The sequence below is a fragment of the Culex pipiens genome, chromosome 3 (genome assembly GCF_016801865.2).
Source record: "Culex pipiens pallens isolate TS chromosome 3, TS_CPP_V2, whole genome shotgun sequence".
Classification (NCBI taxonomy): domain Eukaryota; kingdom Metazoa; phylum Arthropoda; class Insecta; order Diptera; family Culicidae; genus Culex; species Culex pipiens.
Window position 1 is genome coordinate 89456876 of NC_068939.1, and position 20852 is coordinate 89477727.

Sequence of the window (20852 nt, forward strand, 5' to 3'; positions counted from 1 at the left end):
GCAAAGCGAAGCAAGATCGTCAAGTTATGCGAATCTATTGTCTGTGTGTAAAATTGTGTTTTGTTAAATATGTTGTAGGAAAGCGAATAAAACATTCCGATGTTGAGTGCGTTTGAAACCCTTAGAAGGTTTTATTGTACATAACCTTTAATCCATATGGTGGAATGCATTCTAGGTACACTCATCCCCCGGTGGTTGGTCACTTTTTCGTTTGAAACTATTTAGTTTCTACTTTGTTGGTTTGACATGAAAACGAAACGAAAAAAACGAAACTATTGGCACTACGCCCCCCGGGGCATGGCCTTCCTCTAACGTGGGATTTCTGCTCCAGCGCCTCTGACGAGACAGGAGAAACCGGGACCGACGTTTTACTTCACCATCCGATAGAAGCTCAGTGGATAAGGCGGGAATCGAACCCGCGTCTCAAACTAAAAAGTGACGAATTCGACGCCAACATTTCAAAAAGCATCATGTACAAACCATGCGTTTTGAGAAAAACGCATTTGAATGTTGAGCATCCATTTTCAATTCCCATTTTAATATAAAAGCAAAATAAGATGTTCTAATGATAACAAACGATCAAAAACGTTGCTTTTATTGATACTTGATCATCCAAATTCAATAAAACATTATTTCCGTAATTTTATTTGAGAAAAACAAACATAACTTCTTTTGAAATCACTAACGTTTATATCACCCTGCTGGCATTGAGGGGGACGCTTTGTTATGATTCGGTTTTCTTCGCCGAATGTACATGGCGCTTTGTTTATGTTGCTTTTTCCCGTCACGAAGTTCATGTAGTCTTTTGTTTGACAGGTTGACAGGGCTATATAAACAGAGACTGCTGATGGCAGAGATTTTGTTTATGTTACTTTATTTAAAATCATGATTAAACAGACTTTACTGAAGAAACTTTTGCTCATTTTTGGTGGAGAGGTAGCTTATTAGGAGTACTTTCAGAATATGCAATAACCCAGAAAGTGTCAAAATGTACATGATGCCTTTTGAAATGTTACCGTCGAACTGTCATTTTTTACACGGCGCTCACAGACACTATCAAAACAAGTGGTAGATTTTCCCATAGAGCTATCTAAGCCCGATCTCACGCACACTAGCTTACCATTTGTTTTTGCTGGCGGGTACAAATTTTAACCTAAAAATCCTTCGTGTACGTACACGCAATACATGCGCACGTAGATAACTCTATACTGTACTAGATTCCAGATGATTCATCCAGCTTGATCGTATACTGCGTTAGCGCACGAATGTGTTCACAGACTGACTGATGAAAAATCGGAGATTAAGAACATGAGTTTCAGAAGTCTATTTTAAAAAAGCGCGTTGTGGTGCAATAAATAACCACGACAGATAGTGTCAGGGCATTCGTGGAAATACAATATCTTATCCTAGAGGGTCTCAAGCCTTCGGACACCTAGTTTCGAATAGGAATCTCGCAATCGAGAACGCCAAGGCAATGCTGTAGAGCGAATAATTTGATTTGATTTGATCCTAGAGGGTCCCGGAGCATCAAAACATCTCAGCATGTTAATAAATAACAAGAAGATGGCTAGGCGTAATCTAACAAAATGATTTCTCTAGGATTTCTTCGAAAGATTGGCTGCGCTAGATTAAGATTAGACTAGTTTGGATTAAATCTAGCGCTTATGTAATTTAACCGATTTTTTTTCTGTGTATACTTCGTTTATTCATAATTGTAATCATTCATCATTTACACCGAATTCTCGGCGATGTTGGTTCGGATCCACTCGTGGTAGTACGACACTCGAGCGTACGCGTCCGGATATCCCTTGGCACACGGAACTCCAAAGTTCACAACTCCAATCACCTTTCCGTCATGGGTCAACGGACCACCAGAGTCACCCTATTGAGAGAGAAGAACTTCATCAATTCTCTTCGCAAACGATATTGCAATAAATACTTACATTGCAAGCGCCCTCGCCGGTCTTGGTCAGCGTACAAATATGACCGATATCCACGTTACCAGCTCCGGGCGATCTTTGCTTGCACTCGTCGTTGCTGATCGAGCTGAGGTCGATCGTCTGCAGCTTGGTCGGAACAGGTCCACCCGCCGAGGTACGTCCCCATCCGGTGAGCGTAACGTGCTCGTCCTGGCCAACGGTCTTCTCGGAGTAGCCGATCGCCTTAACGGTGTCCGAAAACTGCAACTTGGACTTGAGCCGGATCAGGGCGATGTCGTTGTGGAACTGAGGTCGGTTGTAGCGGTTGTGCTTGATGAATTTGTCCGATTCGTACAGTTGTCCGCCCTCCTTGAGACTGTTGGTACCGACCAGGACGTTCAACTGGCCTGGGGTTTGGCCGTCGACGCAGTGGGCTGCGGTGAGGATCCAGCGGTCGGCGATGATGGAACCACCGCAGTAGTGACCGAATCCTTTGAGTTGGAGCGACACCTGATGAGGAACGGAACCGCTGGCGGCTTCGTGACCTCCAACGATACGGTTCACGTAGTTGTCGTCAAGTTGAATTACTTCACGACCAAGAACTGAAACTGCTAGAAGCAGCATCGAAACTACGAAAATAACTGATTTAGCGGTCATTTTGGAATAAAACTCTGAATCTCTGTTGAAAGCGTGAAGCTGACTGATACAATTCGCTGGGAATCTTGCACGTTTTATAGCGAAACGAATTGTACCAAGTACTTGAACCATGCTTCCGTATACAATGGCCGTTAGATTAGTCGAAGACTTATTTTGAAGTGGTAGATTTTTACTTACTAGTAATCTAAGGATTGAGCTATCTTAAAACTGACCTACATCAAGGATACAAACACTTGGAGTGATGCACTGAATCCTAATCCAAAGTTTGTAAAATTGATGTAGGTCAGGTTGAAGTCTACCACTTCAAAAGTCTTTGTTTACGGAAGCATGCTTCATGTAATTGGTACAATTCGTTTCACTATAAAACGTGCAAGATTCCCAGCGAATTGTATCAGTCAGCTTCACGCTTTCAACAGAGATTCAGAGTTGTATTCCAAAATGACCGCTAAATCAGTTCGTTTCGTAGCTTCGATGCTGCTTCTGTCAGTGTCAGTGCTTGGTCGTGAAGTGATTCAACTTGACGACAACTACGTAAACCGTATCGTCGGAGGTCACGAAGCCGCTAGCGGTTCCGTCCCTCATCAGGTGTCTCTCCAACTCAAAGGATTCGGTCACTACTGCGGTGGTTCCATCATCGCCGACCGCTGGATCCTCACCGCAGCCCACTGCGTCGACGGCCAAACCCCAGGCCAGTTGAACGTCCTGGTCGGTACCAACAGTCTCAAGGAGGGCGGACAACTGCACGAGTCGGACAAGTTCATCAAGCACAACCGCTACAACCGACCTCAGTTCCACAACGACATCGCCCTGATCCGGCTTAAGTCCAAGTTGCAGTTTTCGGACACCGTTAAGGCAATCGGCTACTCCGAGAAGACCGTTGGCCAGGACGAGCACGTTACGCTTACCGGATGGGGACGTACCTCGGCGGGTGGACCTGTTCCGACCAAGCTGCAGACGATCGACCTCAACTCGATCAGCAACGACGAGTGCAAGCGAAGATCGCCCGGAGCTGGTAACGTGGATATCGGTCATATTTGTACGCTGACCAAGACCGGCGAGGGAGCATGCAATGTAAGTATTTATTGCATAATCGTTTGCGAAGAGAATTGATGAAGTTCTTCTCTTTCAATAGGGTGACTCTGGTGGTCCGTTGACCCATGACGGAAAGGTGATTGGAGTTGTGAACTTTGGAGTTCCCTGTGCCAAGGGATATCCGGACGCGTACGCTCGAGTGTCGTACTACCACGAGTGGATCCGAACCAACATCGCCGAGAACGCTGTGTAAATTACATTTTTTTTGGTAACTCATATTCATAATAAAGTAAATAAAGTCATTTTAAATAACCAAGTCTGTTTTATTACATCTCAACACATCTAACTTTTCTGTGCATTACCGACGAACTCTTTGTAACCCGTCACGAAGAAATCTTTGCGCACTGTTAACGGGGCCGCCTTCTGTCGGATCATGTAGTTGACGTTACCCTTGGCGGTGTAATAGTCGTCGCCGGTCAGCTTACGGATGGCGACATTCTTCTTCAGAATCTTGTCGTAAAACCGCACTCCGGCATCCACCACTTCCGGTCCCAGCTTTGCCAGCTCTTTGTCCACACTCGTGTCGAAGTAGATCTCGCTCATGTCTGTCGAAAAGGAGTAGATGCCGTACCCGAGAAAGCCGCAGATGAAGTACAGCATGCACCGGAGCGAGAACGGCCTCACGTAAAAGTTACACCTCTGATTCACCAACGACGCCACGCTGTACGTGAAGACCCACGAAACGGTAGGAATCATCGATTGGATCAACCTCTTGTGCGAGTTCAGAGTGAGAATTTCGCGTGCCATCCCGAACACCTGCTCGTCTTCCGACACAACCAAGCAATCCTCCAGCAGCTTTCCACCCTCCGAGTTCCAGTTGATCTTGTTGCCCCGGATAATGACGTCCTCCTTCTCGATGTCCGCCACACTGTCGTACTCGTAGTTTGTCGGAACCCCAACCAACGCTCCGAACCGAGACTTCATCGAACCGGCGTTGAACACGTCAAAGCCAAAGACCGCAAATGGCTTAACGAACTTCTTCTCGAACACCGACAGGTCCACCAGCTGAACGGCACGCTCGAAGCGCTTCTGAATCTTCTCGGACAGCTCACGTTCCTGGCCATGTCTACAAAGTAAACCTCAAGTTAACCACAGACCGTACTCCCAAAAACTCAATCACACTCACTTGTACGCCTGGACAAACTCCTTGAAGTAGCTGATTCCGACCGTGTGGGGCATGTAATGACCGGCGAACAGTCCCACGGCGAGGGTTGTCGAGCCGTAGAACATCCACTGGCGGCCGGCTTCAGTGACGAAGAACGCGAACCGGCTGGATCGGCCCATCTTTTTTGGGATTTGTAATCGATGCACCGAAATCGAAAACTGGATCAGCTGCGCTGATGAGATGTGATTACCGCATACAATAACAAACCGGCGATAGTGGTTCGTTTTGACAGTTGGATGTTTTTGTCGAGAGAAGACGCTTTTTTATGGCGTTTGATTTTATGGCAGACGTGGCTGGAGAGCACTTGAACAGGCAGTTTATTCTGCTTGTCTGTGCTAGGCCATGATCTTTCAGGCTGCTTTTGAATCCTCTTTTAGTAATAAAGAGTTTTCTTAAAAACCGAAAAACAAAAAAAAAATAAATATTTCTTATTTAAAAGAAAAAATCTAAAATCGCATACTTTCTGCATTATCTTGACGAACCTCGTTGGTGGATTGGTAAATATTCACCTTGCTTAAACTGATCCCGAAATACATACATTTTCACGTTATACAGTCGACTCTCTGGCTGTCAATATTGAAGGGACCGTCGAGGAAAAGAGTTATCAAATTATAGAACCAGTGCGAAATGAGTACTAGATTAAAACTGTAAATGTGCAAAGTGGAGTACAGCTGTCAGCAAAACAAAGTCAAAGGTAATTAATTGTTTAGTTAAATCTTCGATGTATTCTTAGGTCGCATTCAATTATAAATAAAACTGCTTCTTGTTTTGTGAATAATAAGCTTAGTTATATTATTTAATCGTTCATAAATTCAGAAAGCAACAACAATAACAAATCGATCAGTACTTCTGCTGAAGAAACTGTTCAAGCGCATAGTAAATTCCAAACATTTCAGCAGGAACATTTTCAGTAGCCGCCAGAATGTTGTTCATAGCGCCCAGCGTGTTACGAACCATGCTGCTGGTCACTTCCAATGGCTGTTGGGGGTCGTCTTCCGTATCTTCGACGTCTTCCCCGTTTACTGATTTTGGCTCAGTAACGAATTCGAGAATGTCGTCGTCCGACATCAGCTCAGCAGTGGTCAAATCGTCATCAACATTGCAATACGCCGAAAATGAGACACCTTCGGACAAGTGCGCCATCATATCATCTGTAATGGTGGGAAGATCTTCCTGGATGTCTTCATTCCATTGTTGATCAGCATCCGGACAGACGAATCCGGCTTTGGCGAAGCAATTGGCGATAGTGGACGGTTTCACGTCCGCTGCCCAATTCCTGGACATGTACTTTATCGCATCCAGAACGGTTATGTCGGAGAAATCCTTTAAATAAGTTAAAGTTAAATACATTTTTTTTTTCATTCAATATTTAAAAAAATACCTTTTTCTGCTCCATTTCATCCAATCTGCGCTTAACCAAAGAGTAGCGATAGTAATGCTTAAGATTCTTTATGATTCCAAGGTCCAACGGTTGCAGCACTGAAGTCGCGTTGGGCGGGAAAAACTGCAAGTTGATGTTTATCAGCTTGTCTTGAAGGCGTTTGGGATGAGCGGTGCAATTATCGACAAACATCAGCACCTTCCGATTCTCTTCTCCAAACTTCTTGTCAAGATCGTTCAACCACTTCTCAAATATGAGTGAAGTCATCCAGGCTTTCGAGTTGCTCTCGTAAATTACGGGGAGAGATTTCACGTTTTTAAAACAACGCGGCTTCTTGCTCTTACCGATCACCAACAACGGTAACTTATCCGAGCCGTCCATGTTGGTGGCGCACAGGACGGTGATTCGTTGCTTGGAGTATTTACCGCCGTGGCACGCCTCACTCTGCATCGTGTAGGTTTTATCGGGGAGGCACTTATAGAACGAGGCAGTTTCGTCAGCGTTGTAAATGTCCTTCGGATCGTAGCCGCGAACCAGATCCGGCAGCGTTTTCTGCTTGAAGTCGTCGCACATGTTCGTATCAACGCTGGCACTCTCGCCACAGAGCTTCTTGAACGCAAGATTTTGCCGTTTTGCGAACTTTGAGAGCCAGCCGGCGCTTCCTTTGAACTCAGTAAAGCCGAGCTGACAGGCGAAATCCTTAGCTTTTTCACGGATCATGATCCCGGAAAGCGGCAGATTGTTTTCCCGCGCTTGTTGGACAAACAGCTTCATGGCCTTTTCAAGGCGTTCGTTCGAGACGGCTCGTGGCTTTCGAAGATTGCCCTTGTCTTGCATCGCAATCCACTTCTCCTTGTTTTTGACGACAGTGGACACGGTGCTTTGAGGGACGCCGTAAGTTTCCGAGATTGCACCGATCTTCCAGCCAGCTGCGTGCTTTTCAATAATCTTCATCCGCTCGTGAACGGTCAAAACCGTTAGTTTCCTCCGAGTATCTGGCCGGGGCGACATTTTCGGGATAAGAGATGGAGACAACTTCGAACCGGAACACAGCACAAACGTCAAACTTATGTTCGTAAAACTTCGCTTCTAGATAATCACATCATTGGAGGCCATGACACGTAACCATATCGATAGCCAGAATATAATTTTCATTCAATCATGTTCCTAGGGACCGTCGAGGAAAAGGGTCGTCGAACAAAAGAGAATATTGAGGAATGAAGAAAATAAAAGTATGCAAACTGAAGGGACTGAAAAATTTATTGACAGCAGGAGCAATATTGATATCGAGAAGATCGACAGCCAGAGAGTCGACTGTATAAACTTAATTCCATTTTCTAACAGTTCCACTAAAACGAACATCAAACTGAGTTTATTGTGAGAGTGAATATCATCATCATCAAGATATCTAAATGCCGAATCAAGAGCAATGTGGCCATGGAAAAGTCATCCGTGCTCAAAGTTCATGTACTGTTTTTTAAGCGACTGCCTAGTTCCACTCTTTCAGGTTTCAAATACCCTATTGAAGATAGCTCTCAGTCGCATGATCGACGAAATCACAAAACAGTAGCTTACCGCAGCAGCTGGATGTCGCCACCGTGGCCGGAACGAAACTACAACTGAGGCAGCAAACGGGACGGCCTGTGACAATCTTCCTGAGGATTAAACGATGCTGTCGGCCGCCGAGAGATCAGAACGCGCTAGCTCGGTTCCGGAATGTAATGTCAATATAAACACGTTGAACACATAAAAATATTGTTTCAAAATTAAATTTACGCATATAACTTTGCTACTTTGGACGTCGCAAGTGTGTAGTCCTTGATCCTCCTTCCGACCTACAGAGGTTGATGCCCAGGGCGGAATGTAGAGTCGTTGCTAACTGGGCCGGGATACCTGCGAAAGGAACGGCCAAAGACGATCTTTCCTCTGAGATGATGCGATCGTGTGCCTAGATCGGATCGTGCAGTCTATGACAGAAACGTTAATACATGGTATCAAAAGAAACGAATTTAACGCAACCCGGATTTATGATCACAAAGTTATGAAGTCGAAACAATGATACAGTCTAAACTCGATTCTCCAAAATACTAGGAAAAAAAAAAAACTTTCGACAATCGATTATTCATCGGTTTTCATCGGATGACAATAAAGCCTACTCGGTTTTAGGTTAGAAGCTCCCGTGATCTGTTTAAATTTTTGCACTTGTGTCTCATTGAGAAAGAGTGTGCGTGTGCGCGCTCGTCACGTCACGCTGAAAGCCTGAATTCCTAACCTAAAATCCGTTCATCTGTTCGATTTAGCGTCAGATTCGAGGAAAAGGATTTGTTTTCATCACCAATGCCGGTTATTCGAGGGCGCCTCACGCAGGACAAAAGCCGGGGAATTTTCGAAGGAGGCCATCCGAAGCAGAACAATCCGAGTCTTTGTTAGTCGGGAGTTCAAAAACGTCACGTAAACTGCATTTCTGGAGTTTTGACAAAGAACTTTGCCCTAAGGGCTCTATTCTGGTGAGGTGTCAATCCAGAAAAACGAAAAATGTCGCGCGTTACGAAAATGTTGCTTGCTTGGTACTGCGGAAGGGGTCTGCAACGAATAAAATGTGACAACAATGCACAGTGGTCCAGATCGCAAAATTAAGTGGAAAATGGATTTTCCGAAAAATGGTTAAGTTTTGGAGCTTTGGTGTCTTCAGAAGAGTTGTTGCATATGGAAAGGGGCAACTTTTGGTTTGGTTGAAAATTAGGGTGGTTCACGATTAGGGTTATTTTGGAAATCTAACTTTACAGGAATATTTTTGGGAATTTTTTCGTCTTCTAGAAAGTTGACGGGCTTGCCAATCCAAGCAACTTTGTCGAAGACACCAAAATTTTATCTCGTAATCTACGCCTTCTACGACCAAATTTATAGAAAGCATCTGAGCAAACCTTCAAAAATCAGTTTTTTTAACGTGGCAATTCAGGGTTAAGTTTTAGAGAAATGTGGTATTCGGGGCACTTTTAGAGCTCTAAAAAACAAACATTTTTATTATCTCACAAGTCAATTTGGACTTAAGGGTCAAAAGTTACAGTGATTTTAAGGTAAAAAAGATGCAAATTAAAAACTTAAATATCTCGAAAAGGCGCAAGCCAAATTTTAAGCACTAGGTTGCATTTGAAAGAAGAGATCCAGCACTACAAACGCTGAAAAAATCTCAGGGGTGTTTTTCTTTAAAATCGAGATATCTTCATTTCAAAAAGTCTAATTTTCAAGGGAAAACCTTATGGGACCACCCTAACGAATTTTGAAAATTGTCCAAATATATGTTTTTCCATGTAATTTTGCTCGCTGAATCTGAATCTGCCCTCAGAATTGACCCAAAGTGTCGAAAAATCGATTTTTGCTCATATTTTGGGTTTCCATGTAAAATTATCATTTAAACCCAAAATATGAGCAAAAATCGATTTTTCGACACTTTGGGTCAATTCTGAGGGCAGATTCAGATTCAGCGAGCAAAATTACATGGAAAAACATATATTTGGACAATTTTCAAAATTCGTTAGGGTGGTCCCATAAGGTTTTCCCTTGAAAATTAGACTTTTTGAAATGAAGATATCTCGAGTTTAAAGAAAAACACCCCTGAGATTTTTTCAGCGTTTGTAGTGCTGGATCTCTTCTTTAAAATGCAACCTAGTGCTTAAAATTTGGCTTGCGCCTTTTCGAGATATTTAAGTTTTTAATTTGCATCTTTTTTACCTTAAAATCACTGTAACTTTTAACCCTTAAGTCCAAATTGACTTGTCAGATAATAAAAATGTTTGTTTTTTAGAGCTCTAAAAGTGCCCCGAATACCACTTTTCTCTAAAACTTAACCCTGAATTGCCACGTTAAAAAAACTGATTTTTGAAGGTTTGCTCAGATGCTTTCTATAAATTTGGTCGTAGAAGGCGTAGATTACGAGATAAAATTTTGGTGTCTTCGACAAAGTTGCTTGGATTGGCAAGCCCGTCAACTTTCTAGAAGACGAAAAAATTCCCAAAAATATTCCTGTAAAGTTAGATTTCCAAAATCACCCTAATCGTGAACCACCCTAATTTTCAACCAAACCAAAAGTTGCCCCTTTCCATATGCAACAACTCTTCTGAAGACACCAAAGCTCCAAAACTTAACCATTTTTCGGAAAATCCATTTTCCACTTAATTTTGCGATCTGGACCACTGTGCAATGGTGCAACATTCTCGCGTGACAGTTCCAAGAAAGCAGTAGACGAGGCAAAATTTGCACCATGTTGCCACATTTCATGCGAACCATATAAGCTAACAGATATCCTCTGAACAATTTTAGTTTTGACTGAAAATCCGTCAGAGACGGATCGACGGTGGTAATTTTATTGCTCACACACACATACACACATTGAAAGAAACAGGCTGTGCACCAACTTGGGAGGAATTCTGCTCTAAAGAAGATTGTTAGAACGGTCACTCGAAAACCAGAATGATTTAAGGCAATGGGGTTGGGATCAAACTGGTAGGATATTGGCCACACCCGGAGTGGCCATGGCCCTGAGGGAAGGTTCTACCAGGGGGACATTTATCGAACCATTCGGCTTGGGCAATATGGCTATCAAAATTCATGGTTTTTGATACTGGTAATGAAAATGGCCAATTTGACAGGATTGGCCACACCCGGAGTGGCCATTGTCCTGAAGGAAGGTTCTATCGGGGACATTTATCGAACCATTCGACTTGGGGCAATATGGGTATCAAAATTCTTGGTTTTTTATACTGGTGATAAAAATGATCATTTTGACAGGATTGGCCACACCCGGAGTGGCCATGGCCCTGAGGGAAGGTTCTACCGGGGGGATATTTATCGAACCATTCGACTTGGGGCAATATGGGTATCAAAATTCATGGTTTTTGATATTGGTAATGAAAATGGCCATTTTGACAGGATTGGCCACACCTGGAGTTTCCATGGCCCTGAGGGAAGTTTCTACCGGGGATATTAATCGAACCATACGACTTTGGCAACATGGTTTTTGAGACTGGACATGAAAATTGCCATTTCGATAGTAGTTGTAAAGTTCATGATTTCGGGATGCAGCTCTATCACTACCGTTTTATTATACTACTCAGTCAGCCCGCTGTACTGGGAAAAATAAAGATTTAGGTATTTACGATTTCATATTATGTAGATTTTAAACTCATACAGCCGGCTGTATCGAGTAAATATTAAGCGAAAATTATGGTGTTGAATTAATATCGATTTATTCTTAGACAGCCGGTTGTGGAAAGACTGAATCGCAGGGAAAATAAACTTATTTATTAATTTCAGCAATATTCACGTATTTGTATATTTCTTAAAAATCTCTTAACCGAACATTAATTCGAGTACGACGTGAATTGAACTAAAAACATAAATCATAAAAATGGAAAAGATGCTTCGTAGTTTTTTTTTTCAAAATACTAAAACTTTTTGCGTGGAATTCTGTGAATAAGGTATCACTGCATTTTACATAAGGCTACGTGTTAAGTTTTCGCAAAAAAAAAAAAAAACTGGATTTAATCCTGACTTCTAGAACAATGTATGTACTGGATATTGTAGACTCTTGAAAGCGCACATGATTTCGAACCAAACTGCTTCAATAACTCAAAAACGATAAAAAGAAAGCATATGGGACATTTATGCAATTAGGAATTAGGGGCAGTAAATCACTTTAGAGTAGCTTAGGGTCTTACTTAAGCTCGACAATCAAAAATAAGACAATACTGAGTCGTTTGGTGTTCGTGGGGGAGATCGGTTCGTAAACCGACGCGCGAGAACCCGCGAGAGAGTGATGGAAGTTTCTGGAATTTCTTCAAAAAAGTGTTTGCGGTGTGGCCATGGAAATTTGGCCTTCAGTCGCTTGGTGTTCGTGGGGGAGATCGGTTCGTGAATCGACGCGCGAGAACCCGCGAGATAGTAGTGGAAATTCGGGAATTCGTGTCGTTGTGTGAATTTTGGCGCTGTGTCGTGCGCGGTGTAGCAGAGCTATTTCATACTTTTGGGATATTATATTATGAAATGCACGTCATGGATTAAAACGTTAATCATAATAACTCTTCGTTTCAAAAGCCCTTCCCATAGCTTCGTTGCTCGGATGGCACGCCGTCGGTATGAAGTTTCAAAAAATACGCGATTGAATAAGTCCTTCTCATAGCGTCGTAGCTCGGAAGGCAAGGATCATGTTTCATTTTCTGGTCATATCATCTACCAAGATGAATCCTGACCTTCCCTTTCCTTCCCCTATTAACACAATTCCCCCACTTCCCGTGATGCTTGAAGGAGATGCTGTGGATTCAACGGTCTCATGCGGTGTCAACAGATATAGAGCGACAAACTCTGTGTCTGATGAGTCTGCAACTTCAACTATCGGACTAACATTCCTACCTTTGTTGAACTGCATCTCCTTGGGGGGCGCCGGTATTGACTTAAAGCAGAGATCTTCAGGGGTTATACAGTGAGGATGATTAGCTCCCACTACTCATCTGTTGGTTCATTGTGTAACTTCAGCTGATCCGTCAATAACGGAGTAGCAGCTCATTGGCAGTCAACCATGCTCATGCTCATGCTTAAGGCTACCAACTGTACGGATTTTTTCCTTACCGTACGGATTTTCGACCCTCTCCGCGGATTTTAAACAGGCCGGAATTTTTGTACGGAATTTTTCGCATAGTACGGATTTATACGGAATTTTAACAACTTTTTAAAAAATCCATTGCTTTTTTGATTGGGTCAAAGCTTTTGCTAATTAGATATTTTTATTTAACTGTCAGTTTGGGGTTTTCCTCAGTTCAAACTTGATTGTCAATAATTGTTCTTTTCAAATTCCTTACTAAACATATTTATCAAATAAAAGATCAAAAGGCTTTCTAAAGCTTGTGAAAACCTTGTGATATGCTTGTATTTATAGGACCTTTCCAATAAAAACTCTAGAAAAAAACTTGATATTTCGTAAACTTTTAAACGTTTAACAAAAATATGTCTAATTCCCAAATTCCAAAATTATCTAAATAATTGGGTCCTAAAGCCTTATGTAAATTTTTATGTAGAACGGTAAAAAACAGGATTCAAAACCATTTCTAATCACTTTTTTTCATTTTAATGCAAAAATTTTTTTTGACAAGACAACATTTTTTCGATGGATCAACTATGGTTCCCTTGGAACGAGCTGTCAAGTAGGAGCTTTTCTGTCAAGAAGGACCGCGAGGTTAATTTTTCAAAATTGATTTAAAGATCCATTTCAAACTCTTTGTGGTCGTACAAAGGGTCATTGTACTCAGAAAAATAAGCTTTATCGCTGTAAACAATAATATCAGCAATCTAAGCTTCATTTTAGTACCCAATTCCTTGACATTTTTTGTTATACCATGGTGTCATGTCGGTAAAGTATACGGATTTTTGCTCAGAAAGAGTTGGTAGCCTTACTCATGCTCATGCTTACAATCAAAAATAAGACAATACCAAAAAATCGTGATTCGATTATCCGAAGAATCAAAATGAAATTTTACCAAGGCCATCGGATAATAAAGTCAGAACTTTATAAGCTAATTTCTCAAAAAAAAAAAAAAAATAATAATTTTGGCAATGATATTTTTACATGGAAACCCAAAATATGACCAAAAATCGATTTTTCGACACTTTGGGTCAATTCTGAGGGCAGATTCAGATTCAGCGGGCAAAATTACATGGAAAAACATATATTTGGACAATTTTCGAAATTCGTTAGGGTGGTCCCATAAGGTTTTCCCTTGAAAATTAGACTTTTTCAAATGAAGATATCTTGAGTTTAAAGAAAAACACCCCTGAGATTTTTTCAGCGTTTGTAGTGCTGGATCTCTTGTTTCAAATGCAGCCTAGTGCTTAAAATTTGGCTTGCGTCTTTTCGAGATATTTAAGTTTTAAATTTGCATCTTTTTTACCATAAAATCGCTGTAACTTTTGACCCTTAAGTCCAAATTGACTTGTCAGATAATCAATATGTTTGTTTTTTAAAGCTCTAAAAGTGCTCCGAATACCACTTTTCTCTAAAACTTAACCCTGAATTGCCACGTTAAAAAAACTGATTTTTGAAGGTTTGCTCAGATGCTTTCTATATATTTTGTCGTAGAAGGCGTAGATTACGAGATAAAATTTTGGTGTCTTCGACAAAGTTGCTTGGATTGGCAAGCCCGTCAACTTTCTAGAAGACGAAAAAATTCCCAAAAATATTCCTGTAAAGTTAGATTTCCAAAATCACCCTAATCGTGAACCACCCTGATTTTCAACCAAACCAAAAGTTGCCCCTTTCCATATGCAACAACTCTTCTGAAGACACCAAAGCTCCAAAACTTAACCATTTTTCGGAAAATCCATTTTCCACTTAATTTTGCGATCTGGACCACTGTGCAATGGTAAAATTATAACTTATTTGATCCCTTAAATTAAAAAATAGATTATTTATTTGCGGTTGAACATCACAATTCAAAGCCATGCGATGGCCATGGGTATTATTATGCTCACAGTAATTGCTAATGTTCATGTTTGCATTCTTATCATCAACTTAGATCATGAAAACTGCTGGCTGCTATAGCCACTATCCCGAGTCAGGGAACAATCAAACGGTCAGAGGAATTTACAGTAGCAACTGAAAACTACCATGGTGAGAAATGTTAGTGATATAAAGAAATTCAGTAATAAAACATACCCACAGGCACCACAAATGAGTGATTTCCCAATCGTGAAGGTGGCTCCCAGCTCCAACAAGGAGCATGGCAGGACTGTCCTAAAAAGATCGCTTCGTCCGTTGCTCACCATTTCCCAGCTCGCAAGTGCTGCCCCATTTCACATCAAGGCTCTCGATCCGGATTCGAATTATGGAAGAGTGAAAATATTTGCCATTGGTACGATGCAGTTGCTTTGGGGCGCAATGTTACTGTTCGCCGGATTCGTAGCCGTTTCGTACAAGAAGCAGTGGCGTTTGCAGCAGTCCAACATGCCGTTCTTCACGTACATCCTGTACAATGTGGATTTGTACTTGGGATTGGCAAACAGTTTGATGATTTTCGTTGTTTGTCAGCGGCAACGAGGTGGATATGATGAAATAGTAACCACGATGGAGAAGCTTTCGGCGGATCAATCAAGCGTCGAGAAGGATTCCGCTCGGCTACGTAACATGTTCAGCAAGCTACTGCTAATTGCTGTGGTTCATCTAGTTCTGCTGGGAACGTTTGAATTTATTCACACTGGAGAGCTGACGAAATTATCAACCACTTTGGCGGCTCAGTTTGTTCCGAACGTCGTTCAAGTGTTCTCCCTGATGCAGTATGCGTACGTGTTAATGTTCATTTACCTGCATTACAAGGCCATCAACGGTGCCCTGGTCGCGATGGCCGAAGTCTTCAAGTCGGACCTGACGAGCTGCAGCAACTCGTTGAACGCGCTCAAGCAACAGCACCACCAACTGCATCTGCTGGCGTTCAGAGTTAACGAGCTTTACGGAATGTTGATTGTTATGTCAGCTATTTCGGTCCTCGTCGGGACGAGCATCACCTGTCTCGAGGTGTACCAGTTTACCAAAAATACCGAACTGTTCCGCGAGTGGGGCATTCATGCAGTTTTGGGCGTGCTGTGGGGTGGACTGTACATTGGTCGGATTGTTTTGATACTTTATCCTAACCATTTGGTGGAAAATGAGGTTAGGAGAAGCGAATCTGATGCATTTTCTTAGCGCATTAAACTGTTTATTTTTTGTAGCGAGACTTTACGGGGTTGCTGCTGCAGAATTTCCCCTCCATGGAAGATGAACAGTACATGATAGAAGTAACTGCAAGCCGATTACTAAACACCAGTCATGTAGTACATATATATTTATTATTTTAGTTGACTGTTTTCTCTCGGCTGATACTCCACCAAAAAGGGTCATTTCTCGTATGTGGGCTAACGTATCTAAACTTGAATCTAATGGCAGAGGTAATTTGATAGTAAGTGCTGTTTGATATTTAAACACATTTTTTTCCAGATGCTTGGAGCTCTCACAACATATTTGGTGATTTTGATTCAGTTCGATCAATCAACACAGTATTAAACCAAAAATATGAGCATGATAAAGCAGCTTGAACTTTCGAGTTTATGCAAAATAAAGAGAATTACAGAAGCAATCATTACGCGCTTCAAAAGAAACTGTAAATTAATTATCTATAATTTAAAGCACAAATGCTTCGTGTAGAGTAGTAATAGGATAATATATGATACAGTAGGGTGCCCAGAAAAAATGACCTCCTGCTCCACAAGCGGAAAACGAATTTTTGGGTTATTTCAAGCATCTGTGAAAATTTCGAGCGAAATTGGATGAGATTAACCCATTGATACCCGAGTCTAAAGTTGGTGAAAAAAATGTTTTGCCTTCCTCCCTTACTGAGGAAAGGCTATAAAATCACTCGAAAAATGAACTTCCTAATTCGACCTCGTAGACCCACTTTCACGTATACCTATCGACTCAGAATCAAATTCTGAACAAATGTCTGTTCGTGTGTCTGGATGTGAGTCCGTGCACCGAAAAATATGCACACGATTATCTCCTCTCATTCGATCCGTCTTGGGGTCCCGTAAGACCCTAGTTAATATTATGAAGTTTAGAAAAGTACTTCAAAAGTTATGCTGAAAAAACGATTGTAAAAAGAATGGTTTTTGTAAAAAAAACCCACCATGTTGGGGTTTGGTCCTTCCCGGAGTTTCTTCGATAGCTCAAGTGGATGATGAAGTTCGGAGCCAAGTCCCAACACGATAAGAAACCACGACGCCAGGGGGGGGGGGGGATTACCCGTACACCAGCAGATCGTACTGCGACTCCAGCGCAAGTACTCCAACGCCCAGGTGATCCAAGAGCACCATCCGGATTACAAATAAAACACCACATTCGCGTTCCGATTAAACCACAGTTATACGAATAACATTTATTGTCGTCAAATATGTACAAATATATACAACGCGTCACGACGGACGGGTGTCCGACCCGTACCGTCCCTAGGTTCTAGGACTACTTAAATTGCCTTCTATAATTACTCCCTACTTGGTCCAATTCCCTTCCAGTCGGGATGAACCCCAACCGATCGGAGAGAGAGATCGTTCTCTCTTATCGGCTTATCTCTTGTGCACACTACCAACCACTGACCATCGACCATATCCAAACTAGATGACCAAAACTGCTGACCAGCACATCTTGGCTCTGTAATTGTTCCTCAAATCAGTGCAGTGGTATTGCGGCCAAAGAGGAATGGTAAAAACGCAAATGACCAAAGTTCAAACCATCCAGGGATGTAGCTCTGGGAGACCTTACTCCCGAACACACCATGTTATACATTTTTAGAAAGGTATTCAAAAGACCTTTCCAAAGGGTTCAAAAGATTTAAATCTGACAACCTTATCAAAATTTATTTGCACTTAAGTGTAATTTACACACTTTTTAGAGGCCGGATCTCAGATCCGGAAAGATCGTTCAAATGAGCCTAAATCATCGAATATCTGATAACCCTATCAAAAGTTATGATCACTTAAGTGTTGTTTATACACTCTTTTGTAGCTGGAACTCATATATTTCGATGGATACGATGTCCGGATTAATCACGCGAGCTATCGTTGGATGCGTAATCTTAATACAGATTCAACGAGTCAAAAAAAATTAAATATCTGACAACCCTATCGAGTAATGAGTATATGAAGTTTTATTTAGAGAATATTTGTAGGTAGACATTTTTATTTTACCAAAAAAACTATAATATTATGAGAAGGGCATCAACCACCTTACGGTGGATTAAGTAACGTTTTTCATACAAAAATTACTTTTTTAAATTGCTTTATAGGATCGAGTTTTACAGCTTTGGTATGTTGTACAAAGTTGTAGAGCATTAAATTTTCATTAAGAATCTCACTTTTGAGAATATTTGGATGAAAGTAACGCACCCTGCAGACCAAACCCTGGGGGGTGAATAGAGAGGCTCAAAAGCGGAAACGTTTTGAACTGTCAAAGTGGAACCATTTTACTGTTCGCCAAAAGCAGAAAGTATTGTTATCGATCAGTAGGGAAATTATTGTAAAAACAAAATTTGGCTTGTTAATTTTCTTTTCTTTTAATATTTTCATTATATTTGTTAACTTACGAACATTTTGTGATTATTCTTGTAACAGAGTTATCTAAGTCCGAACTCACGCACACTAGCACACCATTTGTTTTGCTGGTCGGTACAAAATTTAACCTCAATCTTTTTCGTGTACGTACACGCAATACATGCGCACGTAGATAACTCTATTATCAGTAACGAGCAATTCCATGTCAAATAGGGAATCGGTTGTACCCGACCCTCTCCGATTTCAATGAAATTTTGTAGACATGTTATCCTAGGCATATATAAGCCATTTTTGTGTATATGGAGCCAGTAACACTCGATAATGACATTTTAGAAGGGCGTACGTGTTTTCAATATTTTTGTTTTTCGTAATTTAAATATTGCTGTATCTTGAAGCCGTTACATCGTATCAAAAAGTGCTCAAAGACTAACTTGTAGGAAATTTGACGGGCTTTCCGAAAAAAATACACTGAAAGAAAAATACACTCCACTTTTATGAGATTTTTTGATTTTTAAGTTTAAAAGTTAAATTTTAAGGTGAGCCCACGATTTTTTTTCGCTCAAAGTTTTTGTGAAAATAGCCTAAGATGTTACAAAAAGACTCACGAAAAATGCAGAATGGAGCAACTCACCTAAAAAAATACAAAAATCATTTACTGAAACTGTTTTTTTGAAAAGTGCTCTAAACGTCAAAATTTTCAAAAGCCGAATACGGGAATCGATTTTCCAGACAATTTTACATAAAAGTGTCCATATTGACCATTGTCCTAAGTCCAATCCTTGTGAAGTTACAGCGATTTTAAAAATAAAAATGTTGAAAAAATAGGTTTTTTGATGGTTTTTGACAATTTCTATATGACGGACTTGATTTTTCAGTTTTGAAAATATTTTTACCAAAAAGCTCGTCCAATTTCCCATAAGTTTGTCTTTGACCACATTACAATTGGATGTATGGGCTTACAGATGAAAGCCAATTTATTATCCAGGTTACTTTACTACACTGAAAAAATGTTATGTTTGAATTATGGGCAATGTAATAGGCTTATATCTGTAAGCCTAACATCCAATTGAAATGTGGTCAAAGACAAACTTATGGGAAATTGAACGAGCTTTTTGGTAAAAATATTTTCAAAACTGAAAAATCAAGTCCGTCATATAGAAATTGTCAAAAACCATCAAAAAACCTATTTTTTCAACATTTTTATTTTTAAAACCGCTGTAACTTCACAAGAATTGGACTTAGGACAATGGTCAATATGGACACTTTTATGTAAAATTGTCTGGAAAATCGATTCCCGTATTCGGCTTTTGAAAATTTTGACGTTTAGAGCACTTTTCAAAAAAACAGTTTCAGTAAATGATTTTTGTATTTTTTAGGTGAGTTGCTCCATCCTGCATTTTTAGTGAGTCTTTTTGTAACATCTTAGGCTATTTTCACAAAAATTTTGAACGAAAAAAAATCGTGGGCTCACCTTCAAATTTGTCTTTCAAACATAAAAATCAAAAAATCTCATAAAAGTGGAGTGTTTTTTTTTTTCAGTGTTTTTTTTCGGAAAGCCCGTCAAATTTCCTACAAGTTAGTCTTTGAGCACTTTTTGATACGATGCAACGGCTTCAAGATACAGCAATATTTAAATTACGAAATACAAAAATATTGAAAACACGTACGCCCTTCTAAAATGTCATTATCGAGTGTTACTGGCTCCATATACACAAAAATGGCTTATATATGCCTAGGATAACATGTCTACAAAGTTTCATTGAAATCGGAGAGGGTCGAGAGAAAAGTACCTAAAAAAATTCCTGTTTGGGCTGGAATTGCTCTAACATTACCAGAAAAACCGTCGTCGAGCCATTTTTCCTTCAATGAACCCAGGCTAATTCCCTTTTCAGCGCCTATCCGGAGATCGTCTTCATCAGTTTATTCCGCTCGAATGGTAGGCGCGATTCCCTTTTTCTAGTCCAAATGTTATTTTTCCAAACGGTTTACTTTGTCTTAAAATGTGCACTGGACTTCCGGGAGTTCTTGCTTACATTTTGTTCGAAACTGACTTCGCAAAACTGCACCCATTTCTGACGCAGTTTTTTGCCTCCCGAAATCTTGAAAAAAAATCGGAAGCAATTTGAAGGCAGTGTTTTGGTGCTCTAAATGAAATAGTCTTGAGATGCAGTTTTTTGTTCTAAAAAGTACTAAAAAGTACTATTTTACCATTAAGTAAAATAACAAGAGAATGTCCAAAAAGGTCCTAAAAATAGTAGGGTCGACAGAAAAGATGCATTTGGCATGTTATTGACAAATTATCACAAAAGTGTTCCAAATTTGTGGGATGACTGTACTAGAATTATAAAAACAGTAGTATGATCAACTTTCCCTTTAAACATTTTGGATATGATTTTGTAAATTTTTAGAGTACATTTTCAATATTTTTGAAAAAAATATGGTTAGGTTATAGTTCAAAGCAGGGATGGATGAGGTAGATTTCAATTCTGAATGAGACAGTTGGAATTTATTGCAA

The 20852-nt window shown here is 40.6% G+C and overlaps 4 protein-coding genes and 1 long non-coding RNA gene across 5 annotated transcripts; 2 read left to right on the top strand and 3 right to left on the bottom strand.

The window, feature by feature from the left end:
• Positions 1-1274: 1274 nt before the first annotated feature.
• LOC120423767 (chymotrypsin-1-like) lies at positions 1275-2635 on the bottom strand. The gene is made up of 2 exons (XM_039587681.2): positions 1944-2635; positions 1275-1882 (listed from the first exon to the last, which is right to left on the bottom strand). Exons 1-2 carry the CDS (start codon positions 2574-2576, stop codon positions 1730-1732), a joined length of 786 nt encoding a protein of 261 aa, XP_039443615.2. The 5' UTR covers positions 2577-2635; the 3' UTR covers positions 1275-1729.
• A 122-nt stretch (positions 2636-2757) lies between these two features.
• Positions 2758-3932, top strand: LOC120423768 (chymotrypsin-1-like). Its single transcript, XM_039587682.2, has 2 exons — positions 2758-3647; positions 3709-3932. Exons 1-2 carry the CDS (start codon positions 2904-2906, stop codon positions 3859-3861), a joined length of 897 nt encoding a protein of 298 aa, XP_039443616.1. The 5' UTR covers positions 2758-2903; the 3' UTR covers positions 3862-3932.
• LOC120423766 (transmembrane protein 177) lies at positions 3908-5042 on the bottom strand. The gene is made up of 2 exons (XM_039587680.2): positions 4795-5042; positions 3908-4734 (listed from the first exon to the last, which is right to left on the bottom strand). Exons 1-2 carry the CDS (start codon positions 4950-4952, stop codon positions 3951-3953), a joined length of 942 nt encoding a protein of 313 aa, XP_039443614.1. The 5' UTR covers positions 4953-5042; the 3' UTR covers positions 3908-3950.
• A 345-nt stretch (positions 5043-5387) lies between these two features.
• Positions 5388-7460, bottom strand: LOC120423780 (tigger transposable element-derived protein 4-like). Its single transcript, XM_039587698.2, has 2 exons — positions 6215-7460; positions 5388-6156 (listed from the first exon to the last, which is right to left on the bottom strand). Exons 1-2 carry the CDS (start codon positions 7223-7225, stop codon positions 5674-5676), a joined length of 1494 nt encoding a protein of 497 aa, XP_039443632.1. The 5' UTR covers positions 7226-7460; the 3' UTR covers positions 5388-5673.
• Positions 7461-15965: 8505 nt separating this feature from the next.
• Positions 15966-16343, top strand: LOC128093299 (uncharacterized). Its single transcript, XR_008212387.1, has 3 exons — positions 15966-16033; positions 16094-16183; positions 16233-16343. It is a non-coding gene; the product is annotated as an uncharacterized LOC128093299 (long non-coding RNA).
• Positions 16344-20852: the final 4509 nt, after the last annotated feature.

Excerpts from the sequence above, each read along its gene's own strand:
- LOC120423767 (XM_039587681.2), bottom strand. The coding sequence starts at position 2,576 with ATGACCGCTAAATCAGTTATTTTCGTAGTTTCGATGCTGCTTCTAGCA. Across the intron at positions 1,883-1,943 it reads CCGGCGAGGGCGCTTGCAAT|GGTGACTCTGGTGGTCCGTT; the intron begins GTAAGTATTTAT and ends CTCTCTCAATAG.
- LOC120423768 (XM_039587682.2), top strand. The coding sequence starts at position 2,904 with ATGCTTCATGTAATTGGTACAATTCGTTTCACTATAAAACGTGCAAGA. Across the intron at positions 3,648-3,708 it reads CCGGCGAGGGAGCATGCAAT|GGTGACTCTGGTGGTCCGTT; the intron begins GTAAGTATTTAT and ends CTCTTTCAATAG.
- LOC120423766 (XM_039587680.2), bottom strand. The coding sequence starts at position 4,952 with ATGGGCCGATCCAGCCGGTTCGCGTTCTTCGTCACTGAAGCCGGCCGC. Across the intron at positions 4,735-4,794 it reads GAGTTTGTCCAGGCGTACAA|ACATGGCCAGGAACGTGAGC; the intron begins GTGAGTGTGATT and ends TTTACTTTGTAG.
- LOC120423780 (XM_039587698.2), bottom strand. The coding sequence starts at position 7,225 with ATGTCGCCCCGGCCAGATACTCGGAGGAAACTAACGGTTTTGACCGTT. Across the intron at positions 6,157-6,214 it reads ATGAAATGGAGCAGAAAAAG|GATTTCTCCGACATAACCGT; the intron begins GTATTTTTTTAA and ends ACTTATTTAAAG.